The 15,317-nt window shown below is 51.9% G+C and overlaps 1 protein-coding gene across 1 annotated transcript in view; it reads right to left on the bottom strand.

The window, feature by feature from the left end:
• The window catches only part of Nos2 (nitric oxide synthase 2), a 35,986-nt gene continuing 20,669 nt past the window's right edge, over positions 1-15,317 (bottom strand). The window contains exons 13-27 of the mRNA XM_032912147.1: positions 14,962-15,044; positions 14,549-14,693; positions 14,359-14,463; positions 12,771-12,820; positions 12,340-12,514; positions 11,488-11,620; positions 10,375-10,453; positions 9,572-9,753; positions 8,451-8,614; positions 6,667-6,874; positions 5,774-5,861; positions 5,280-5,401; positions 3,688-3,836; positions 2,689-2,883; positions 1-589 (exon numbers count right to left, since the gene is read on the bottom strand). Coding sequence (XP_032768038.1) covers positions 491-589; positions 2,689-2,883; positions 3,688-3,836; positions 5,280-5,401; positions 5,774-5,861; positions 6,667-6,874; positions 8,451-8,614; positions 9,572-9,753; positions 10,375-10,453; positions 11,488-11,620; positions 12,340-12,514; positions 12,771-12,820; positions 14,359-14,463; positions 14,549-14,693; positions 14,962-15,044 — 1,977 coding nt within the window. The 3' untranslated portion in view covers positions 1-490. The remainder of the gene's footprint in view (positions 590-2,688; positions 2,884-3,687; positions 3,837-5,279; positions 5,402-5,773; positions 5,862-6,666; positions 6,875-8,450; positions 8,615-9,571; positions 9,754-10,374; positions 10,454-11,487; positions 11,621-12,339; positions 12,515-12,770; positions 12,821-14,358; positions 14,464-14,548; positions 14,694-14,961; positions 15,045-15,317) is intronic.

The raw sequence follows: 15,317 nt of genomic DNA on the forward strand, positions 1-15,317 counted from the left end.
TCGCTACAAAACTTGATCAAACACTCATTTTATTAAAATAAAATGCATTTTATATAAATATCTTCATCAAGGAATTATACAGGGAAGGGCCAAGCGGTCACTGGGAGTAGACGAAGGTATCTGTTTTCTTAAATACAAAGTATAAATATCTGTACACAATGCAGCTAAATATTAGAGCAGCGGGATGGCGCCTCCTGGTGGTCACCCAAAGTGCTTCAGTCAGGTGGTTCACTTTCCTCTGCTCTCAGCTCTGAGGAAGTATGAGGTAAAGGAAGGAGAAGGTGGGGGAGGGGCAGAGAAAACGGGAGGGAAGGGAGAATAGGGGACAGGCGAGAGGAGAGAGATTCAGTAGTCCACAATAGTACAATACTACTTGGTAGGGTAGAGGATGGGAGGTGATGTGAGGGGTTTGGGGGGAATCGCACGTCTGTCTTTCCAAACCCCTCACTGTCATTTTATTTAGGGCCAGATGCTGAAACTCTTCTGGGTGTCAGAGTCTTGTGCCTTTGGGCTCCTCCAAGGCGTTGCCCTTTTTCACTCCATAGGAAAAGACCGCACCGAAGATATCCTCATGATAACGTTTCTGGCTCTATGAGGGGAAACAGAGGTCACAGTGTCACCCTGCTGGCCCAGCCACCTCCCAGTTATCATGTCTAGGCTGGGACAAAACCCTGGGGCTGCAACAGCTTCCTGGTGACACAGGCGCTCCCTAGCCTTGTGTCTGGATTGCTGCCACTATGCCCGTGTTTGGTTTCTCCAATCCCCTGTGTGTGGCCCACCTCAGCCTCTTCATGGGTGGTCGGCGGTCCCACTGCCTGCCTAGAGCTCATCCCACATCCGATGTGAGCTTTGACATCAGCATGTGCAGGGCGGGCTGTGCATGCCTCCCTCTCTCCGGGTCTTGAAATCAGAGCACACAGCAGCGGGCTGAGGGCTCCGAGAGAAATCTTACAGTAAAGACACCTGCTGCTATTTGTGGAGCCGACATGGGTATCAAATGACCTGGCCTCGGAATCTTTTCCCCCTTAGTACTAGAAATAAAATCTAACAAGGCGGGGTTGGGGATTTAGCTCAGTGGTAGAGCGCTTGCCTAGGGAGCGCAAGGCCCTGGGTTCGGTCCCCAGCTCCGGAAAAAAAAAAAAAAAAAAAAAAAGAGAAAAAAAAATCTGACAAGGCCTGAGCTATACCCCTGGCACTTATTCTCTCTTAAAATAAATAAAAAATAAAGGGGTTTATTTCCTGCCACTGCCTCCTGAGTGCTAGTTTTCATGTGTGTGTACGTGTGCATGTGCATGTGTGTTTATATGCATACATGAGTGCTGTACCCTGGGGTAGCAGACCCCCTGGAGCTGAAGTTACAGGTATGCATTTCTGCATTTCGGCAGCCCTAGGTAGTCCATACTGACTTGAACTTACTACTCTCCTGCCTCAGCTTCCCCAAGCCTTAGGACTGACAGGTGTGCACTGCCTCTGCCGCACCTGCTCCTAACAGCCCTTTGGTAGTGATGTCAAACACCCATGATCACACCTGGCAAGGACTGAACATATTTTGGGACGCACCCACGCTGCCCTTGCACCACAGGTGTCTGAACAGTCTACACCCCAGGACTTTTGTACATGCTGCTGCCCTGCAGGATAGTCTGGACCTCTGTCTCCAGTGTGCACAAGGCTTCTTCCTTACCTTCAGCTATTTTCTCAAATGTCACAGCCCAGTGACCCCTTCCCCAAATGTCTTTATTAAACCACGAACGACCCCAGCTCTGAGCTGCTGCTCTCCGTAATTCTTACCCAAAGCAGCACATCCCATGTGCTTGATTTTAATCAACTCTGCCAGAATGTAAGCTCCGCTTAGGTAGGCCTTTTGCTTTTGAACTTTTGAGACAGGATCTCATGGAACCCAGGCCAGCCTTGGACCGACTATGAAACCAAGGGACAACCTCCAACTCAGGACCCTTGGGACTCAGCCTTACCAGTGCTGACATTGCAGGTGTGCTCGGGAATCTATCGTGATACTGACACACTGCCCACCCGTTGTGTTAACTGCTTCTTACCTCTAACACATAGTAGGCGCTTGATATAAATGTGGAGCATAACTGCAAGCCATAAAGGCAGGTTTAGGAACCAGAGAGACAGAGAGAGGGAGAAGGAGAGAGAGGCCATCTGTCTGGTCTCTCACATCCACTGTTGGGGCACCAGGGCCCCTTCCATCTGCAACAATGACCTAACAGTCACCCATCCCTCATACAGCCCTCAGAAGGGCAGAAGGAGAGGTCACAGGTCAATCATTGGTGAGCACCTGACACAAGGCAGGCCCTGCTAGCTAGAGTCCTTCCTGGGAGAACTGAAGGCACCCAGCCAGCAGTCAGTTATAAATAACCGTGTTCCCCGTGGGGACAGGCCTCCGCAGCCTGCTCTATCTCTGGGCATTTGTGCAGGAGTGTGAGGGGCAGACACTGCGACTTTCGTTCCACAGACAGGGAAGTGGAGCACACTGGCCTGACTTCTCAGCTAGCTGGCAACCACTGTGGGACGCAAAGTATAGACCCCAGGAGCCCAGCTAGCCCCCTGTTTCCGCAGTGGTGCGGAGGGTCTCAGGACACCCCCCGGTTCTGCTGCTCTGGTCCTGGTTCCAATGGCATGTGACCTTGGCCTACTCCCCTCTTGAGGGTCTCACCCCAGCTCCCATACCTTGAGCTGGAAGAAGTAATCCTCAACCTGCTCCTCACTCAAGTTCAGCTTGGCGGCCACCAGCTTCTTCAAAGTGGTAGCCACATCCCGAGCCATGCGCACATCGCCACAAACATAGAGGTGGCCCTGCTCCCCGTGGAGCACGCTGAACACCTCGTCGGCCAGCTCCTTCTGCAGGATGTCTTGAACGTAGACCTGTAAGCAGAGGACGTGGTGGGACCAGCCCTGGATGCTGATGTCACTGTGGTCGGGCACACTGGCCATGGGGAGGTAAGAGGACCATTGAGGGGTTCCGTTAGGAACTCAGCTCAGGATACACAAGTATCCTGTCCTCCTGACCAATGGGACCCACAGAACTTCCCTGAGTTCACCACACTTCAGAGACATCAAACTTGCAGCTCTGCCCAGAGCTCTGAGGTCTGCCCACCTACATCCCAGAAAGAGGAGGCTTCCCAGTGTGTATCAGTCCCAGGTCTGATTTGTGGCTTGGATATAGGCTCCTAGGCTCCCCCTTATAAAGACGGTCCTGCAGTCGGTTGGGAGTCTGGATTTTTTGTTTGTTTTTGTTTTTCAGTTTTTGTTTACACATAAGGTGACCAGTGGTCCAGTCATAGGATGTAAAGGGGTCTTCCGGGAATGTTCACACGGTTCTGAATGGAGAGTCTGAATGCATTGTTCATGCACCTGGAGGAGGGTGCCCACAGGAGGGCCCTGGTGGGATCAGCACCACCTTCCAGTCTTGCTGAGTGAGCTAATGTAAAGCCAGCCTACATCACACCTCCTGGCACAGCCCTGCATCCCAGAGCTGCTGGGCACCTGCGGTGGCTGCGCTGTGAAGATTAAACTACAGTGAGTTTGGTATATTATCTTAGTGCTCTTCCTATCTCCCTGATGCTGTGCATCTGTCTTCACTGTGGAACAGAGGGGAAGGCCTGAAGAGGAAGGGCCGTATAGGCCTGGGCAGTGGCCATCAGGCACACTCTGCCAGCTTGCTCTTACCTTGGGTTTTCCGGGCAGCCGGGAGTAGCCTGTGTGCACCTGGAACAACACTCCCTTGCGGACCATCTCCTGCATTTCTTCCTGATAGAGGTGGTCCTCCTCTGGGTGCCTGCACCCAAACACCAAGGTCATGCGGCCTCCTTTGAGCCCTTGAAAACCAGAAGGGTGCAGTTACCAAAATGGCCACTAGAGGGTACCCCGTGACCACCAGGTACCCAATGAGTAGGTTCTGTTCTGGCATTGTCCCCATTTTAAAGCTAATGGAGGCACTCTTAGAAAACACAGTTCAGGGGCTGGGGAGATGACTCAGTAGTTAAGAGCACTGATTGTTTTTCCAGAGGTCCTGAGTTCAATTCTCAGCAACCACAATGGTGGCTCACAATCATCTCTAATGGGATCTGATGCCCTCTGCTGGTGTGAGTGGAGACAGCTAGTGTGCTCATATACATAAAATAAATCTTAAAAAAGAATATATAAAACAAACAAACAAAAAAAAACACGGTTCAGGGGGGAAAAAAGGTTCAGTAACAGTTCTGATTATGCCTACCATTACTCTTTCTTTTATTTGGCATATAGCATTTCAATTTTACTTTTCATTTTTTTTTTTTTTTTTTTTTTTGGTTCTTTTTTTCGAGCTGGGATCGAACCCAGGGCCTTGCGCTTCCTAGGCAAGCGCTCTACTGAGCTAAATCCCCAACCCCTTGCTTTTCATTTTAAAATAGCATTACAGCCAGTTCTTGGGAAGCAGAGGCAGGAGGATTGATTGCTGCAAATTAGAGGCCAGCCTTGTCTATATGGGGAGCTTTCAGTCCAGCCAGGGCTACAAGAGCAAGGCTTTGTCCCAAATACATATAGGGGTGTGTGTGTGTGTGTGTGTGTGTGTGTGTGTGTGTGTGTGTGTGTGTGTGTGTAACATGTTAAGGACATTCTTTTAGTGAAATATCAGACACGTGTGGCCTTCTTTTGTGAAAATCATCTCCCCTGACCCAGCTGCTACACTAAATGCAGGTGCTGAGGCCTCAGGCATCCAGGAAATCACAACAACGTCCTGATGCTATTGGCTGTGCTGGACTTCACGTTCAGGGTCTTGAAGGTCAAACATTGCTAAGTTCCTTCCAGAAAAGCCTCATCCGGAGGATTCCAGACAGAGCTGTCCGTCCTTCTCAGCTATTTCTCAAAGGAAAAGAAAATGTCTTCATCTAAAATCTGTTACTCTCATCCCCCTTAATTCCGGGGACCTCTACACGGGCTTATTACTCTTGTTATTTAATGGATGACACCAACAATGAGGTAAACATTCAAAACACAGTGAAATGGGCTCAGCAGGGAGAGGTGCTGGCCGTCATGCCTGACAAGCTGAATGTGATTCCTGGAAGAAGAGAAGCAAGTTGGCCTGTGACCTCCACACATGCACCAGGACACACATGGCTCTCTAGAGTCATTAAAAATTAACAAGGAGACATGGAGACGGGCACAAACACTCCAAATCTGTGTACCTAATTATGGGATATGGCATAATAATCTGATGTGCCCATGTAATAATCAGATCGATTGCGGTGACGGGCACACCCCCTTCCTATTGAGAACTGTACCTCTGTGCTGAGAGTCATGGAGCCGCTGCTGCCAGAAACTTCGGAAGGGGGCAATGCCCGTACCAGGCCCAATGAGGATGCACGGCTGGGAGGGGTCCTCAGGGAGCTGGAAGCCACTGACACTGCAGGGAGACAAAAGAAGACTCTGGTCTTTAGATACAAAGCCAGAAGCACATGCAGGATAGGACCGGGGACCCGGGTGCCTGTGGGGTGGTGGTGGAGGGAAACGCTGATTCCCAAGGCCTGTGTACAGCTTTATCCTCCTGTCCATGGCATAGCACCTCTCCACACCAGGCCAGTCTCTGGATCCCACCACAGCATCACTGTACCCTTGCCATGGACTCCACTACACCTTACAGCCAGATGGCAAAATGAGGAGACGAGGAATTACCCCAAACCTTCACAGGCCAAGGGAAGACTCAGTCTTAGACCCTTCACTTGCACTGCAGAATCCCAGGTGGAGGGGCTCTGAAGGGCCCCGGGTGGGTGCTTACCTCCGCACAAAGCAGGGCACTGGGTCGTCGGGCTTCAGGTTATTGATCCAAGTGCTGCAGACACCATGGTGCAGGGGACCCTGACCATCTGCAAGGATAACACAGGCCTGACTAACAAGCCCTGTGGCCTTCATGCAACCCAGCTGGGTGCTCTTCCTACAGTGCCAAGCCCTGTTGGGTGGTTGGTTCCTGAATGAGGAGTTACCTTCTCTCCCAACTGTCTACATGGATCAGGGAAGGCAGTAGGGGACCTGGTGAGCAATAGCCCCTTTACCATTGTAGAAACTGAGTCACAGAGACATAATGGAGCAGGTGACTTAAGTCATGGTGGACTCAGTTCCTGCTCAGGCTCCCCAATCTTAAGCTAGAGCATCTCGCAAGTGTTTGTCTAGGGACCCTCCCAGCATCCCCTCTCCAAACTAAGGCTCTGCCCACAGAAGCCCACAGCAACATGAAATGATCCCCCAGGGCCAACCATTGCTGAGTGTCCTCATGAAAGAGACCATTCAACAAGGACTCTAGGTGAGGGATGGTCTTCCCCGCCCCCTGTCTGCTCTGGCATCCCAGTCTTCCCCAGAAGCCTTTCCTGGGCTTGTGGGTACACCAGTTTCCTCTGGGTTACATTCACTTCCCCATGGCCTGACTTGTACGGAGGCCTTTAGCAACTGGAATAGTTCTTTGGTTTTGTTCTGCATGAACCAGCCTTCTCAGGGTTCACCCACATCCCCTCTCTCATTCAGTGGTGAGGTATGGCCAGTGAGGATGGACAGACATAGGCTCTGTCCAGTATTTACCAAGGAGAGAGATCTTGGAGATGTGGAGCCTTCCCAGCCCTTCCACCTCAAACAGAGCTCAGCTACAGCGGTTAGAACACCGGAGTCTGCCTGTCTCACCTTGGGTGCGATAGGTGACCACAGCCACAGTGAGGTGGACCTCCGAGGGGGTGTGGTCCTGGGAGGAGCTGATGGAGTAGTAGCGGGGCTTCAGAATGGGGAGCTGCGACAGCAGGAAGGCAGCAGGCACACGCAACGATGGGAACTCTTCCAGCACCTCCAGGAACGTGGGGTTGTTGCTGAACTTCCAATCGTTGTACTCTGAGGGCTGAAAGGCAAGGGCAGTGTGAGAGATTGGGAGACCTGCCATGTGTGGGAGAAGGAACCCCTCCAAGCCACCCAATATCCATCCATTCATTCCTTCAACAAATGTGGCCATTGGGCGCTGTCCAGGGTGCTGAGGGCACTACATTGGGTGGGAAGCTAGGATCCAGGGCAGCTAGTGGAATTTCTCATTTGTTCCTAGAACTCTACTATGGGTGGGATTAAGATGACAGTGGTGCAGGATTGCAGCCCCAACAGTTGAAAGGCTGAGGCAGGAGGATTCCTAGTTTAAGGCCAGCAGGGGTTACAGATGGAATTGAGAACTAGCTTAGCTAACTTGGTGGGACCAAGAATCTGAATAAAAATAAGAGAAGAGACAAGAGTTTGTCTCAGTGGTAGAGCACTTGCCTGGCATGTGTGGAGGTCTGAGGGAAACCCCGAATACCCACAAAACAGAGACAAAAGGCAAAACACAAAAACATCCCCAACACCAGCAGCTCACAGGCAGGGCTCCATACCCTCTTTCTTGGACATAGGATGTATAGCCATGGTCTTGCTGCATAGCCCAGGTTGGCCTTGAACTCTTTGCTGGCCCAGACTGGTCTCTAACTCACTATCCTCCTGCCTTCAGTCTCCTGTGTGCTGGGATCACAGGTATGGCCACCCTATCCAGCTGGGCTAAATTCTCTATTAAACTGTGAATTGGAACCAGTTGGATCTGGGTTGAGATCACAGCCAGGTGTCCCTCCTAGCTTAACCCTAGTCCTTGTGGAGTGAGGCAGATGCAGCCATTCACACAGGATTGTGGAGACAGTGACACTGTGTCCCGTGACTTGGTATCCAGTACCTCTTACGAAGACACAGACTTGGAAGTTGCAAAGGACTTAATGCATCACCCCAGTAACTCACTACCTCAACTCCCCACCTGCCTGTACACCCATTTACCAACCATCAAGTTTTTCCACACTTGGGAGGACAAAGGCCATCCATAGAGCCTGGCCCCTCTAGTCAGATTCCAAGGAAGTGTACTTTGGCTACTGATGGCTACTCTTCCCTGTGAACTTGACTGGATTTAGGATCACCATGGAAACACACCTCACTGAAGGTGTTTCTAAAGGTTTAACTGGGAAAGATGCACCCTGAATTCCTATGGGTGGGACTTTAGACTAAATGACAAGGGGAAATGAGGGGGACACTAGCGTCCACCTTTCTTGCCTCCTCATTCCACAAGCAATGTGACCTGCCACTCACACTCCTGCTGTCCTGACACCCCACCATGATGGACTCGACTCTCATGAACCAAAATGAACCCTCCTTTCCTTAAGTTTCTTCTGTCTTGCATTAAGTCACAGAATCGGGACACGTAACGAACACAGGTTACGTCATGCTGACTCCAGAGAGACTCATTCACCCAGTACTACTGTGTACGAGAGATGAGGCAGCAGACAAGGCCTGGCCGTCACCAGACACGGACAAGGCACACCTAGGGACTCAGGAGGATGGTCTCACAGGTGAACTGAGCTCTGGGTTTCCTCCACTCTATGAAATGTCCCTGCGTCATCCACCAGCCAGACCCTTACCTGACACAAGGCCTCCAACCTCTGCCTGTGCGTCTCTTCCGTGGCAAAGCGGGCCAGCTTGTGGAGCTGCAGCTGGGTGGGAGGGGTCGTGATGTCCAGGAAGTAGGTGAGGGCTTGCCTGAGTGAGCAGGGGGGAAGCCTCTTGTCTTTGACCCAGTAGCTGCCTGAATTGGAAGGAAGAAAGGTGTCAAGGTGAGGAGAGGCCCTCCTTGGGTCTCTCAGACGACTCCTATCCTCCACCTGCAAGGGAGGGATGACTGACATCTTGGCTCCAAAGAGAGTGAAGATCGGGAGCTGGTGCGGAGTGAGACGGGGCTGCCAGAGTAGCTGAGCAACTCCCTCCACCCATACTGACTTTGTCCTGACAGACTAAGCACATCCTCCTGTGGCCCATACTCGAGTCTCTGACGCCCCCAGATGAATCTCAAACTTAGTGACTAAGTCCAGTGGAGACCGAGTCCCCAGGGGCTGGTTAGAGAGAGGTTTATGGCCACAGTCTCCTGGGGTTTCGAAGCAAGAGGCTCTGGGTAAACAGATCCGTGTAAATTGAGGTGACTGGTTTCAGGACAGCATGGGGAGAGTCAGGACGTGTGAACTCTGGCTTCCACTTCCCAGCTGAGTGTTGGCATCCTGTGACCTCCAGCTGCTTCTCTGAGAAACAGATGTGATGATACAGTCTGGACTGGCATTGGCATTGAGCAAAAGCCACATTTGGGAAGTCGCTGGCACAGTGCCCGTTCCCAGGTCCACAGGTATTTAGTGCATGTGAGCACATTGCTCTTCACCCCTCCCCTCTCCCCTCGCCTCCTTCAGAGACAGGGCTTTATTATTAATGCATCTCGTCTGGATCACATCTGTATTCTTACAGCCCCAAGGAGGCCTAGGGTCTTTTGTCTCTAAGCTTCAGGCTGACTCCCTTTCTCCTGGACGGTGGTGGACAGTGCCAGGTTTTGCTTCTCCAATGCCTCCTCCAAGGCTAGGGGGAGGCATCACGACCACTGAAGGCCAGGAAGCTTTTCCCATAAGCTGGGATGGGAGTAGCTCAGGACAGACACGAGCCCAGTCCTCAGGGATGGGAGTGAGGGGATAGAGGTTTGTTTTGTCTGGGCCCAAGAACTCACCACTCTCATCTAGAACCTCCAGGTACACAGTTTGGTCTGGCGAAGAACAATCCACAACTCGCTCCAAGATCCCTTGCACCAGGGCCGTCTGGTTGCCTGGGAAAATCCCCAGGTGTTCCCCAGGTAAGTAGCTGGGGCCTCGGCTGCCCTCGAAGGTGAGTTGAACGAGGAGGGTGGTGCGGCTACAGAGGGAAAGGGAGTCATGGGTGAGTGTGGGCTTCCCCAGGAAAAGTGTTCTCCTGCCACCAGCCGGTTTGTGACAAGGCATCCCCTCAGTGCTCCAGAGTTTCCCAGAGGAGTTTGGCTACAGCCTTCCCTAGAAGGGTGGGTATCATGGAGCACTTGGCCACACTTTTGCCACAAGGAGCATCTCGTTCAGAGTGTGTGGGCACCAGAGGTAGCCTTTCTTTATCTCCAGAACAAATCCTGTTCTCACTGGAACTGAGGCTACTTTCCCCCAGGATAGGAGGAAAGGAGAGGAGGGACCATGCAGATAAAATCACAGATCGGATCGCTCACAACCCTCCTCCACCTGGCTGGGAAATCCCCACCCTTGCCAAACAACCACAAAAGGCCTGAAGACTCAGATGCTCTGAGTGTCCCCTGGTCTGAGAGTTCAGAGAGGAGGAAGGGCCAGTGAGGCAGACATCCAGCTTCCAAACCGGACAAAGGCACAGACTAGCAGAGAAGGTGGTCCCCACAGTGATCCCCTGGGGGGCCTGTCTCCCCTCCCCGCCTACAGACTGACTGTCTCTGGTTCTTTGTGCATTCCAGAGCAATCCTGGGTACCAGCCCATCCTTACCTGGACTTCTCACTCTGCAGATTCTGGAGGGATTTCAGCCTCATGGTGAACACGTTCTTGGCGTGGATGCTGCTGAGGGCTGAGGAGACAGAGAGAGATGGTCAGAGCCCCTATGCTGTGCTGGGGGAAACCCCGTATGCTGGGCTGAGCATCCCTGCATGCTACCTTTGCCCTTGGTGTCCTGGGGCAGGGCCTGCTAGGTTTGTTTCCTTTCCCCATTATTTTTAGATCCCAAGTAAAGACCCTGGGCCTGGCTAGAGGTGGTGACTTGGGTCTGTAATCCCAGCACTTCGGAGGTGGAAGCAGGAAGATCAGGAGTTCGAGGCCATTCTTGGCCACATAACAAGTTTGAGACCAGCCTGGGCTACATGAGACCCTGTCTCAGCTGCCTGCCTTCAGATATACACAAAGAAGAAGAGAACAAAACAAAACAAACAAAAAACCAGTAACTAAAACTAGATAGTCAAAAGGGCCCTCGATGAACAGCGCCTTCGTGGCTGGGAAGTGCCAGGAGAGTCAACTTAGACATTAAAACACAGAAGACTCAGGACAGCTGTGTGGTTTACAGGAGAACAGGGATAGAGCTGGGCATAGCCTAAAACATAGACACATTTATGATGTCTGGCCTCAGGGAACTGAGTATGTCTCCCAGGGTGGGCAGAGCTGAGCCACTCACTGTCGCCCTGAATCACCTCAGAAGCCTCCTTCATGGCTTGTGGCTCCCTTTGGAAGACTGAATCCAACCCCCACCCATGCTGTCACACTTGCTTTGTTTCTGTGAACGTTAACTTCTCTGGATTTGTCACAGGTCAAGTGCCAGGACAAGTGTCACAGGCCAGTTCATGTGGTCAAGCGGCTGGCACAGTGCCCATCAGAGTTGTCTCCACCACCCACCCACTGATGCTGGCTTCCTGTGCTCACTACCACTCTCCCAGGGCTCCTGACGGGCTCTCCCACAGAGCCTAGGCTCTGTAGCCGGGGAGACAGATGCCTGGGAGTTGCAGGGGACTGCCTTCGTTCAGAAGGGCATGGTGGATTCTTTGACTATTGGTTCAGAGCTCAAATAGCCTCAACTCCCGCAGGAAAGAGCAGTAGGGTGCGAGGGGCTGGTACCTTTGTTGAGGTCTAGAGGCTCTGGGCTCTGGGTGAGCTTGTACTGCTCTGGCTCCCATGTTGCGTTGGAAGTGTAGCGTTTCGGGATCTGAATGCAATGTTTGCTTCGAACATCGAATGTCTCACAGGCTGCCTGGAAAGTTAGGAAGAATGGCATTCATCATCACCGTCACCACCCCTCACCATGGGTCAAATACTGAATGGATGTGTCACAGAACACCTCAGCGTGTCCTCTGAAGGGGCTGGAGAAGCTCAGAGGATCCCCTGCTTGGCACACAGTGGTTATGGATACTGTAATGGATAGTAAAGTTGTCATCATATGGTTATCCCTTCTCACTGAGCGAGGGAGGTCTGGGGCTTCCCTATCCTCATAGAAAAGCTCATGGAGGAGACCTGAGTCTTGGAACCAGGTCTGCTGGGCTTCCCATTGCTGTCCACTCACTTCAATGTTAAAACTCCCCTCACTGTCAGGGAGGAACCCAGAGAGTAAAGATTTGAGAAGATAACATTAGGTCACAGAGCTCAGCAGTGGGTCCTGTGTCCCTTCCTCTGCAGAGCTGAGAGAGTGAAGGAAGATCTACCTCACTGTTATGAGGTGGACAAGTCTATCAGTAGGAAGAGCCCTGGGGACATAAGGTCAGGGCAAGGGGACTGATCACTACTCTCTCCCACATGAAGCAACACACTGGAGTGACCTTCTTCTTGGTGGGGATGGGGGTTGGGGAAGCAGCTTTGATCTGAGATTCGGGCCCATCCCCCCACCCTACACCTGGCAGAGGTCACGACACCCGGGACACCGGACCCACACGAGTTTGGCATGAGTGCACTACAGCCTGTCTGACTAGAACTGACCCGGAAGGTTTGCACAGCCCAGCTGCGGAAGGCGTCCTCCTGCCCGCTGAGTTCGTCCCCTTCTCCGGTTGGGGCAAGCTGGGAGGCTCCCAGGTGAGACAGTTTCTGGTCGATGTCATGAGCAAAGGCACAGAACTGAGGGTACATGCTGGAGCCCAGGCCAAATACCGCATACCTGCCAAGGAGGACACACACAGAGGCTCAGGACACCTGGCATCAGTGCCCATGGTGTGAACAATGGACTCTAGGCCCCAAACCTGCAGGAGGGACTCGGTTTCTATGTCTTGATCCTCAACCCTCTCAGAAGACAAACCTCAGACCAGGACTCTGTCTGCCCCTGGACATCTCTGAGGAGACATCCTGTGCATACCCAGTCCCTTGGTCTGATCCCAGGCTGACCTAGGAGGCAGGGATAGGGGACAGTGCCTTACCTGAAGGTGTGCCCGAGTTCTTTCATCATGAACAGAGATTTCTTCAGCGTCTACAAAAGACAAAGGAACCGGAGTTCTCAGGCCAGGAACCATAAAACCACAGCTTTCCTTTACTGTGGTGGTGTGTCTAAATACTGGCCTCACAGGCAAAGAATCCAGATCCCAGGGAGAAAGCCACTGGGCAAGTCCAGATCGCCCCTCACTCCAGCTGAACCAGTTCATGGGGGCCCTGCCCCTCAGAGGAAGACCCTGGTGTTCCCACTTAGCTCTGGAAGAACACAAGGTTCCTCAAAAAGAATATGACCCTTGCTTCTTGCTTGGAAGTTGCTAGAAACAACAGATTCTCTAAAATAACTTTGGTTTTCCAGGAAACTGTCTCAGGCAGCGTGGGCCCCATCACACTGTGGGAAGCTAAGCCGTTTGTAATCTCTTCTCTTGGTCTTTCTTTTGATGGCCTTTTCATCCCTCCAACACTAGGGAGACGAACTCAAATTGGTGCTAACCAAGCCTTAACACCTTGCTCATACTCGCCTCTGTTCAAAGCACAAGGCTAAGGAGGCCTGTGTGAGGCCAGCTAGGCAAAATCCATATGTTTGGCCCCTTTTTCCTTTGTGAGAATGAAATGTTTGTTTGTTTGTTTTGTGTTGTTGTTGTTTAAAAATTTATTATTTTACATATGTATGTACACTGTAGCTGTCTTCAGACACCAGAAGAGAGCATCAGATCTCATTACAGATGGTTGTGAGCCACCATGTGGTTGCTGGGAATTGAACTCAGGACCTCTGGAAGAGTCTGTGCTCTTAACTGCTGAGCCATCTGTCCAGCCCAAATACATTTTTTAAAAAATATAAATTCCCTTTAACAAAAGATTTGTGTCAGAGAGTGAGCCTAGGCAGGGAGTGTGGGTGCCCAGGGAGGCCAGGAGACGATGTTGGAGTCCCTGGAGCTGAAGTTTCAGGAGACTGAGAACCATCTGATGTGGGTGCTGGGGCTGAACTGTGGTCTTTTGGACATGAAGCAACCCATCTTAACCGCTGAGCCATCTCTCCAGCCCCTAAATATGAATCCCTGTTGAAGGGGAATTTGAGACAAGATTTCCTATGGAGTCCAGGCTGGGCCCACATTTGGGATCCTCCTGCCTCTGCTGCCAAGTGCTGGGATTACAAGTGCACATCACTATACCCAATTAAATAAGAATTTTTGAATTTTTGTTTAAAGTAGGTTTTGGATGCAGTGATGGCTCAGGACGTAAAAGTGCCACCAAGCCTGAAAACCTCAGGGACTCACATTATGGAAGGTAAGAATTGTCTCCTACAGGTTGTCCTCTAACCTCCACATGCAAGCTGTGGGGCGTGTGCACACACACAAAGTAAATATAAATAAATAAATGTAATTAATCACCTCAAGTAATCTGACATATATAAATAAGAGTTGGTCAGGTCACAGGAAAGCCCTGTGTGCCAATAGGGAAATGGCTTAAGGACCCAGAGTGGCCTGGTAATTCCAGGTCACACCGAGTCCCCTGGACCCTTTTCTTGGTCCTCCTAAGCCCCTCTGCCCCCAGATGAGCAGTGTCCCTGCTACCTACCTGCCCATTGCTGGGACAGTCTCCATTGCCAAATGTGCTTGTCACCACCAGCAGTAGTTGTTCCTCTTCCAAGGTGCTTGCCTTGTACTGGTCCATGCAGACAACCTGTGTGGCACACCATGGACGTCAGCCCTCAGCTCCCAGGGGGTCCCTTACACTCACCCCAAGCTCCTTCCACCTAAGCGGGTACCTTGGTGTTGAAGGCGTAGCTGAACAAGGCAGCCAGGTCCCTGGCTAGCGCTTCCGACTTTCCTGTCTCAGTAGCAAAGAGGACTGTGGCCCTGACGCGGGAAGCCATGACCTTCCGCATTAGCACGGAAGCAAAGAGCACCGCTCTGTGGGAATAAACAGACACGCGGCCAGCTGAGTTAGCCTCCTGAAGGGATGGAACGCTGGCCTGGCAGCCCCGGTGCATCCTGACTCGGCTTCTTTGGCAAGTTCGGAACTACAGGACACCAGTCTCAGAATTGGTGTCTAGAGTTCTGGTAGCCAACACCATAAAGGCCATCCTCCGTATGCCTTGCCCTTCGTGGTGGAGTCAGGAAGGCTGCCTCAGTAAAAGGGACACCGCAGGGACAGAGGGACACGCCCACTTTCACGTACTTCGCCAAGACTGTGAACCGGATCTCTCTCCTCCTGGGCCTCAGCTTCTCATCCTGCCAGATGTGGGTCTTCCAGGGCTCGATCTGCAGAAAAGAAGGAGAGTTGAGGGTGGGGTTCGGGCTGGGCTTGGGCAGGGGAATGCTGGAGAGGCGGAGGACCCTCTACTGCACTCATGGAGGTCCACCCCACCAAGGCTAGTGCTTCCTGGGCCCCACATCAGTCACAAGCAGTGGGCACTTGGCTTCACTTGTCATGGTCACAGAAGGTAGAGGCCCGCCTGCTTTTAGTATCTTTTTATTGGGTACACTAGACAATGTACAGTCTAATCTGGGCACCTTAGAGAGCACAAGGTGGCA

The sequence above is a fragment of the Rattus rattus genome, chromosome 9, assembly GCF_011064425.1.
Source record: "Rattus rattus isolate New Zealand chromosome 9, Rrattus_CSIRO_v1, whole genome shotgun sequence".
NCBI classification, from domain to species: Eukaryota; Metazoa; Chordata; class Mammalia; order Rodentia; family Muridae; genus Rattus; species Rattus rattus.